General features: G+C 54.2%; 1 protein-coding gene across 1 annotated transcript; it reads left to right on the forward strand.

Moving 5' to 3' along the window:
• Positions 1 to 4,021: 4,021 nt before the first annotated feature.
• On the forward strand, positions 4,022 to 8,763 carry LOC116574103 (ral guanine nucleotide dissociation stimulator-like). The gene is made up of 6 exons (XM_032314621.1): positions 4,022 to 4,186; positions 4,585 to 4,692; positions 6,070 to 6,263; positions 6,848 to 6,907; positions 7,843 to 8,042; positions 8,294 to 8,763. Exons 1-6 carry the CDS (start codon positions 4,049 to 4,051, stop codon positions 8,761 to 8,763), a joined length of 1,170 nt encoding a protein of 389 aa, XP_032170512.1. The 5' UTR covers positions 4,022 to 4,048.
• The last annotated feature ends 407 nt before the right edge of the window (positions 8,764 to 9,170 follow it).

Below are 9,170 nucleotides of genomic sequence, written 5' to 3' on the forward strand. Positions count from 1 at the left end.
ACAAGGCGTGGAAGACTAGCACCTCCCTGCACACAGCAGAAGGCATGCACAGCCAGGAGAAGCGTGGCTGCGTGCAGAGCTCTCAGAGATTTCGGTCGGAACTGTAGTCACTCACTGCACATCACGCTTTGAAGTTGGGCTGTTTTGCAAACTACTTCCAGTCCCTGCCTTGTTCCTCAAAGTTCTCAGTTTTAAGGATGAATTCAGCAAGGACCCTTCTTGAATTTCCCCAAACTAACCAGTCGTTGAAGAGAGGTCATGCTGGAAACATCGACCGCTTAGACTCTGACATAGAAAGACAGCTTTTAAAAATAAAGGATATCTGAGGCGCCTGGGTGGCTTAGTGGGTTAAAGCCTCTGTCTTCAGCTCAGGTCATGATCCCAGGCTTCTGGGTTTGAACCCCACGTCGGGCTTTCTGCTCAGCAGGGGCCTGCTTCCTCCTCTCTCTCTCTCTCTCTCTCTGCCTACTTGTGATCTCTGTCAAATAAATAAATAAAAATCTTAAAAAACAAATAATTAAAATCAAATAAATAAAAATTTAAAATATTAAATAAATAAATAAATAGATAGATAGATAAAGGACATCCTTACTGCACCAATATTTTATTAGGAAGTCTTGTCTCACCCATAGCTCTGCAAGAATGTCCAAGGTCCCAGGAAGTGTTGAGTCCCATACTCATGCCCGAGACCCTCCCAGGGAAGCGACACCCCAGAGCACTTAGCAGAGCTGCCCCCTCCCTTCTGTGCCCCTTTCCCTCCTCGATGGTAGAAGCAAGCCTCTGGGTATGGCTTGTCCTCTGGGGACCCCCAGGATCCTGAGATCATGCTGTCACACCTGGGATATCGCCCCACTTCACCGCTTGAACACTTGTAAGCCAGGAATGTCCCCCACAGGGGTAGACCCCTAAGTCTTTCAATCATGCACCTGGTTGTCCATAGAAACTTTGCAGTAGGCTCCTTCAGGTAGGTGCCTCCCCTCGGCTATGCATAGCTGTATCACACTCACAACTGGTTCCCACCCAGGCCCCTCGGCCTCTGGAGCTGCCACAGGCACCACAGTGGGAGCTGGAGGTAGCTCTTGAGGTGGTTCAGCATCTTCTTCTGGGGCTGGGGCTGTCGGTCCAAGAAGAGAAAGTATCAACCCAATGATTGACTTTTCATGTCCCTCCTAAATCAAGGAAAATTTCCCCACCATTCAATGTTCTCTGAGTCCAGGAAGCAATCCCTAGAGGGTCTCCCCTGATAGCAGGTCATGGGCACAGTTATCTAAGGCTACTCCTTACTCCTGGCCCACCAGATGACGGAGGCTAGCTCTGGGCGGCCTCCGCTCTTCCCTGCACAGGTCTACATCAGCCACCCCCTGTCCTCCTCAGATCAGCATCTCTCTGGTTCTCCTCCCTCTACCCTCCCCCTGCTTGTGCTCTTTTCCCTCTAATAAAGAAATAAAATTCTAAAACAATACATAAAAGATTGAGTGTCAAAGTGTACCTTGAGGCCTGGCTGGAAACACCCTCCTGTATGTATTTTCTTGTCATCTTTCTTCTTGTGCTGATGGCATCAGAGGTGCATGTCATCCCAAGGAGGGAGAAGGTCGATGGTGGAGTCTGGGTCCTCAAAGACCACATATAGGATTTCAGTCTCTAATCTGAAGAACCACTCAGCACTGTCATGGGGCGAGGGGGGGTGGACTCTGTGGTGACAGGCTACCAAAATCTGGGGAGTTACTTGGTCATTCAGCGTAATGTAATATACCTCCGTACAGCATGTTGAAATGACCAAGTTCAGTTCAATAGTGATCAGCTTAAAACCTTTAAAGAGGACCAAAGAGGCACCTGGCTTCCTCAGGCACTAGGATCCTTGATCTCAGGGTTATAAGTTCGAGGCCCACATCAGGCACAGTTAACTTAAAAAACAAAACAAAAGGCTTACACAGGACCAAAATCAGTGAGGGTCAAACAACGGAGCTGGTCTGTGCTGGGACGGATCCTGTCTCCCGTTCATTCAGCCACTGGGCACTGCGCACTCAGATGGTGCCAGGGCTTATCAGCCCAGCGGGTTCTCCTCGTGAGAGCTCAGGGTCTAGAGGAGAAGATGGACAAACGAGAAACCAAAATGTGAACGGGAAAAGCGATTGCTCCACAGCAAAAGAGCAAGGGACACGACTAAGGCCCGAACTCCACCCGGTGAGGGGTATGACAAGGCTGTGCTGAGATGACATGGAGAATTCCTGCGGGAGGAAAAGAAGGAGACAGCCCTGCACAAATGCGAGTGCATTCCACCTGGCGGAGGGCACCATGGAGCAGAGGACTGGAGGTTAGAAAGGGGGCCAGGGTGGCCAGAGAAGCTGAGGAAGGATCAGAGTGGGAGGGGAGGAGGGCCAGGACCCGGGAAGTTGGTCAGTATCAGTGCCCTTCTCCCAGGGCTTGTGACCGCACTTCCCCACACTCAGTGGCTGAACCCACAAACGCTGCCTCGTGGTCTCAGGGGATCAGGAATCCAGCAGTGCTCCGCTGGGGGCTCCTTCCAGAGTCTCTCCTTAAACTGGGCTGCTGACAACACCAAGGGAGGATCTGCTTCACCGAGAACCTGAGCACACTCAGGGGCATGGGCCAGATACAGCCCATCTCAAAGACCTGACTTCTGTCTGCTGTGGGCCCACAGGGCTGGGCCACGTCCGTATGTCTGGGTCATGGTTCAACCTAGGGGCTTGTGCTCCAGTATGAAGATTGGAGAGAGAACATGGATCCGAGTCAACATGGGGCTGGGCAGTGAGTTTTGGAACGAAATCTCAGAAGGGCCTTTGGGTCATGTTGCCACGTTGTATGACATGGAAGTGAATCACCAAGTCCGGACTACAGTCTGGGGAGGGGGTCACACAAACATGTCTACAGAGGAGTTGGGGAACCAATGGAGCCCCCGAAGGGAGACTGTGAAGATCCCTGCAGTGTCCGGGCCTTGCCTAGAATCAGACTGGTAGGGAGGCTTAGAAGGCATGAACCCAGCTCTTTGAGTGTCCTCAAAGTTGGGGTCCTGTATGCACCTAGCCATTCACTGGGGGCTCTGGAAAAGGTTTTCTAGAAGGAAGGGGCTTTCGACCTGGAAATGTTATGGGGCTGAGGGTGATCATTGATATCCTAGATAGGACACATCTCCCCAGGTTCTTGTCTGAGGAGGATACCAGCTCATGGCGACCCACTGCATGGACCCCTACCTGCATCACACCCTTTGGAAAGGAGGGAAAGGCCTGCATCCCAGGACAGGCGGTCTCTAGGGGTAAGGGTACATTCTGACCATCAAGGGCCAACTCCAGTCCCTTCTTTAGGGTTTGCGTTGAAAATTCAAAGCCTAAGATCGTGGGAAGGTATTACCCAGCCCTCTGTAGGTGGAGCTGTCCTCTTCTGGGACTCCAGAATGTGAGCACCGATGAACACATGTGTGCACACAGGAGCGAGTGTGCTTGTGCACACAAACACACACACCCCAGGAGGGACTGTGGGGTGGGATCCCTTAGTAGCAGATTCCAAGAAGTGGATAGGAGGGAGGAAATTGGGTGGGAGGTATTTCCTACCTGTGACAGCACTCCTCTAACATCATAGCTATTATCCAACCTATGCGTGTGGACATCTGATAGAAAGACATGCTGGAATCATCCATATTTTGCAGAGAAGCCCATCCCTGTCAGGCACAATGGCTTATCTAGGGTCAAAACCAGGTAAGAATCGAGAGTTGTGTCTGAAACCAGGTGTGTTTGCAAGCTGGGGCCCTGGCTTCTCCCAGACCTTCCCTGGGGGCCTGTGGAGAGGGGTGTGTTGGGGTCACTGTGTACAGATATGATGTGGCCTTGCATGCAGAAGGGGGATGAGGAGATGGCAGAACGGAGCACTGATCGTGTAGGGTCCAACCAGGAGTGGGCCCCGGTAGGGGATCTCATGCAGTGATGTCACTTCCTTGACCGCCCGCCCCCAGAACTTGGAACCCCTGCAACCAGGCACCCACATTCTAGTCCGGTAGCAGGGTTACTGGGCTCAGGACATCTGACACAAAAAGATGTTTTCCTCTTGTGTGCCGAGTTTCCGGGGCTCTGGGTATCAGAAACCCCAGGAAAATGGCTTGTTCCCATGCTGTAGACATTGGCTGAAACCACCCCCCCGATGCCTCAACACATTTAGAGGGAGACGCCATAAGGTACTTACTACTGAGGAGACTAGGCGATGCCCACCCCTCTGAACCGTCCTAGGGAAGCCCCATCCCTTCCTCTGGAGTTTGAGGGGAGGAGGGATATGTGGGGGTTCCCGCCCATGGGCTGGAGGAGGGTGAGCACAGTGGATGCCCTGGTGATCCCTTCTTGTTCACACCAATGTCAGGGTGGGCTGGGTGCCCAGGGGATTCCTGAGGTGCCTCTTAGCTGTGCCAGAGCACATCCAAGGCCCTGAAGCTGGGCCACGTTTCTCTCCTTGGGGGAGGGCTCTGCATCCTGGGCTGTGGTGTGTCTGGAATGGAGCGCCCTGGGTCTGAAGACCAGCAAAGGCCTCCAGACAGGGCTCTAAGGTCTCCTGCCTGGCTGCTGGGCACTGTCTTTACAGAACGCTCCAGAGGACATGGTGCAGGAGCTGAATGTCGACATCCCCTGCTCTCCTTCCTCGAATGACAAGAAGCCGCACAGGGCCAACAGAGTCTGGCGCTGGCTCAGGGTGAGTGCAGGTGCTGGGGAGACCCGACCCCTGGGGCACCGATGCAGCACCAAGGGCCCCACTTCCTAGAAGCCAGCCTGGCCTCCTAGAGTCCTGTACTCCCATGAATCTGCATCCCATCTCTTCCCCAAACTGGCCCCCACTGGTCCTGCCCATGCCTTGGACAGAAGCAGAGCCATTGTCCACATACTTATAGGAGTATCATTAAAGAGACTTTAGACCAGGTCTCAACCAGTTGATCTAGACTCCTTTTGCCCTGTGCTAGGCATTTTCCTAACTCGTGCTCCCAGGTGTCCCCTGTGGCCCAACAGTCCTTGCTCAAGTTCTTCAAGTCTTGCAAATGATCATTTGCAAGAGTTGGGAAACTCTGATCCAAAGGAACATGGGGCACATGGTACTCTGTCTCTTGCTCTGCACTTTGGTTTTGATGGAACACATGGCTGGGCCCCCCCCAGGGACAGGAACAGTAGCCTCACTGCATTGCACTGAACGGCAGTCCGGTAGGCCAGTCATTGATCACAGCCATGGAGCCCTTTACTGGGGCAGGACTGGATGTAATCCCCTACTGTGGCCAAGGCACATTGCTGCATCCTACAGCCTCCGTGCCCTCCAATCCTAAGCCCTCTCGCCTGAAACATCTCTGTGTTCTCGTCTCAAGAATGGGATATGTTGGGTGCCTGGGTAACTCAGGGGGTTCAGCCTCTGCCTGCAGCTCAGGTCATGGTCTCAGGGTCCTGGGATCGCGGCCCAGGTCAGGGATCTCTCCTCAGCGGGGAGCCTGCTTCCCCCTCTCTGTCTGGCTGTCTCTCTGCCTACTTGTGACCTATCTCTGTGTCAAATAAATAAATAAAATGTCTTTTGAAAAAATAAAAAGAATGGGCTATGTCATCAGAAATCACAGGATCCATGCCACTCATGCAGGGACGTGCTATCCATACTCTACTCAAAAAGGGTCCTGAGATACTAGCAAGTTCAGACATCATTTCTTTCAATTCTTTGTATGGATACCAAGAACATTTTCTCTTTGCCTTAAAGGCTTCTTAACTAATTGGTTGATTGATGGATTTGAGAGAGAGACAGGGGGAGAGTGGGGAGAAGCAGAGGGAGAGACAGAATCCTCAAGCAGACACTGCCCTATGGACACAGCCCTACGAGGAGCGCAGCCTCAGGACACGGAGACAATGACCTGAAGCAAAACCAAGAGCCTTAGGCTGAACCCAATGAGACACTGAGTCACCCGATTCTTTTTCAGACTCTGGGCTCTCTTGTCCCACCTCTTGCAGAAGTCCCTGAGATCTGGGGGCTCATTCTGCCCTCCAAGCCCCAACCCTCCTGGTGGCCACAGCACTGACTCATGTCTCCTCTGATTCACCTCAGGGGAAAAATCGTTCAACCAGGAAGAGGACGAGGACCTCACTGCTGATGGCAGAGCGGGCCGACAAGCTGGAGGCCGCAATAGATCACCTGGTGCCTGCCGTCCTCAGACAAGATCTACACTGTGTCCACATCTTTCTGGACACATACGACACCTTTGCCAGCACCGAGGAGGTGCTGGACCAACTATGTGCAAGGTGAGCACCCTCCCCTGCCCCTAACTGTCCCGTGGGAATAGGCCAATGCCTGGTTGTGAGACTTTGGAGGGTCCCCAAGCTTCCCCAAATTTCCCCTTGCTCCTAACTGGGGCAGAGGTATTATAGGGACTCAGTGGCAGGTGTATGAGAGGACACCTGGCAGCCTGCGCTGGTGGAAAAGTCTGCTAGAGGGCCTGTTGGCATGCTCTTTGAACATTCCCGTGCCCCTCATATGAAGCCTCTGCCTAATCCCTGACTCTCACTGTGATCTTGAGCTGGGTTCCTTTGCCATTGAAAGGGAGATCTGAGATTCCTTCTGGGGTCTGTGTCTGGGTGAATCCAGAGCAGGCATCCCTGGGGGTGAGCAGGGCCAGGCCCACTCAGATGTCGGTGATGGGCTGGTTGGGGCCCTTTCATTCAGCAAGCATCCAAGAAGCCCCCGTAGGTGGAGGCGATTATCTAGGAGCTGAATGGGATCCCTGCACAGAACAGACAGCACCCCAGGGCTGCAGGCTAGTCGAGGGTCAGGCGGTGAGAGCAAACATCCACAGACATCTCATGTGATGCCCCCTGGCCTCCTCTAGATTCGGATGCTATTACTCCACGTATGAAGAGGTCAAGAGATCCCAGGAGCAGCGCGACATGTGAGTAAGCTTTGGCTGCTCCAGGAGGGCCTTCCCTCTCCAGCAGGGCAGTGAGGGTACTGTGAGTTCAAGGGGCTTCTGGACCTTCACGCACACCTCTGTGATTCCTGCTTTAGGGTAAAGGTCTGAGAGCTTCTACTGGAAACTGGGAAGGTGCCCTGGGGAGCTGGGGTAGGTGTGTGAGCACTGTGGGAGAGCAGAGGGGGATGGAGGACAGCTTCAACCCCTGAGAGGGTCATGCTCCATCCCTGCCCCCTCCCAGCCCTCTCTCTGCCCCAATTCTGGGACCCAGAACGCAGGATTTAGGAACCATCGCACAGCAGTCTGTTGGCACCTGCACGCTGGGTGCTCAGAGGGGGCTCAGGGAGAGTGGTGACCCAGTAGAGCCCAGGGAGCAGCAGACATCCCACACCCTGTGGGAGGTGAGTGTCAGTGGAAACAGACCGACTCTCATGGCACCTAGTGAATGGGCAGAGGAGGTAACGGTGGAGGTATGGGGAGGGTCCTGGGAAGGCCTGGCTAGTGACAGAGTCCCTTTGTTCCCTCCTCGGTTGGATCTTCACGGAGCAGAAGCGAGTGCAGTGAGGGTAACTAAGAGGCCAGACACCACCCCTCCCTGGGCACATACAGTTGAGTTGAAGTGGCACGTGGCCGAGGAGACAGACTGAGGAGTGTGTCCAGCTCCCCTAAGAAGTCCAGAAATGCTCACCCCATTGATCAAGGACTCCCACTCCCAGAGGCTTTTGGCCAGCCCACCGTCTGGGAGCAGGCCTGTCTCTGGCAGGACTGCCAGGTCGCAGGTGGACAAGGAGTCCGACTGGTCTCGGACAGGAGCTGGAAGCCCAGGGGCCCAGGTTCCCACATGGGTTCCCTGGGATATTGGTTTGGATGCGTACCCTGTTCTCTGATTTCTCTGCCTCCATGTCTGTCCCCAGGGCCATCTATGCCATCCTAAACATCTGGGTGGAAAAGTATCCAGGGGATTTTGTGCAGCCTCCGGCGTTTCCCAGCTTGCATACGCTGCTGGCCTACCTGCAGGTCTATGTGCCGGGCTCGGACCTGCAGCGCCGTGCCCAGCTTCTGCTGCCAGAAAGGCAATGCCCTCCCAGAAAGACCACGGAGCCAGAGGCTGGGGGTGAGGAGGACTGGGGGTGACTGATGTGGGCCTGAGGAGGAGGCAGGGTGGGCCACCCTGAGGAAGCCTCCGTAGATTGTAGTTGGGCCGAAGAGAGTGAGTCATCTCAGATCCCTGTCCCCATGGGCTTCCATTGGGGACACCTTCCAGGGTCTGGGTCTTGAACGCAGGCCACGCTGAGTGGTGGGGAAAGGGAAAGGCGAGAGGGAAGTCAACCAAGCTGATGATGCTTTCTCTTCTTGGAGCTACAGCACCGGCCCCAGAGCCAGATCAGGATGTGCCTCGGGAAGTTGTTCCAGCAGCCACTCTGGCACCCGCTGCACGTCTGGGGCCTGACCTGGCCCCCGCCATCCCTGCTGCGGCAGCTCACTATGGGTTAGGAAGACCAGTGACCCCCCCTGAGCCGTTGGGGCCAGGGCAGATGGTCGTCAGGGCCCTCGTTCACTTCTCTGCGACAGAAGAGCCACCTGGCCTTTTGACTTTTCTGGATGACCAGCAGGGTCCAGCCCCCGAGCTGCCGCCCCCTGCCTCCGTGGAGCAAGCAGGCTTGGCCCCCGAGCTGCCACCCCCTGCCTCCCTCGAGCAAGCAGGCTCGGCCCCCGAGCCGCAGCTTGTGCTGGCTGCAGCTCCAGAGCATGGCTCCCCGTCCCCCGTCATTTCCTTCTTTATATTTGTGTTCTGTGTTCACCTCTATAATTACTTCATATATTTTATTAATTAAATAAAGTAGAATTTGAGTTTACGTAACATTTTACTCGCATCCTTTGCAGTGGGATATGGAGGTCTCAGTAGGTCCATCCAGGGTGTTGCACAACCATGTCGTTCTACGACGTTTCCGTCACAGAGACACCCGCGCTCCTCATCGCTCAGTGCTCTGTCCCTCGCCCAGTCCCTGCAACCGCTGCTCTGCTCTCTGTCTCGGCCACTTCACCTCCACTTGGATTTTCCTCTGCCTGGAATCCTACAATATGGCCTTCTGTGTGTGTCTGCAGAACATAAGCGTGATTCCCCTCTTTGCAAACTTTGTTATACAAATAACATTTTATTACATAGGAATGTTCCTGAAAGAACAAAGATCACGGGAAGCCCCCAGATGAACTATTTTCATTCTGTGCTAGGTTTCCCATT

The sequence above is a fragment of the Mustela erminea genome, chromosome 15 (assembly GCF_009829155.1).
Source record: "Mustela erminea isolate mMusErm1 chromosome 15, mMusErm1.Pri, whole genome shotgun sequence".
NCBI lineage: Eukaryota > Metazoa > Chordata > Mammalia > Carnivora > Mustelidae > Mustela > Mustela erminea.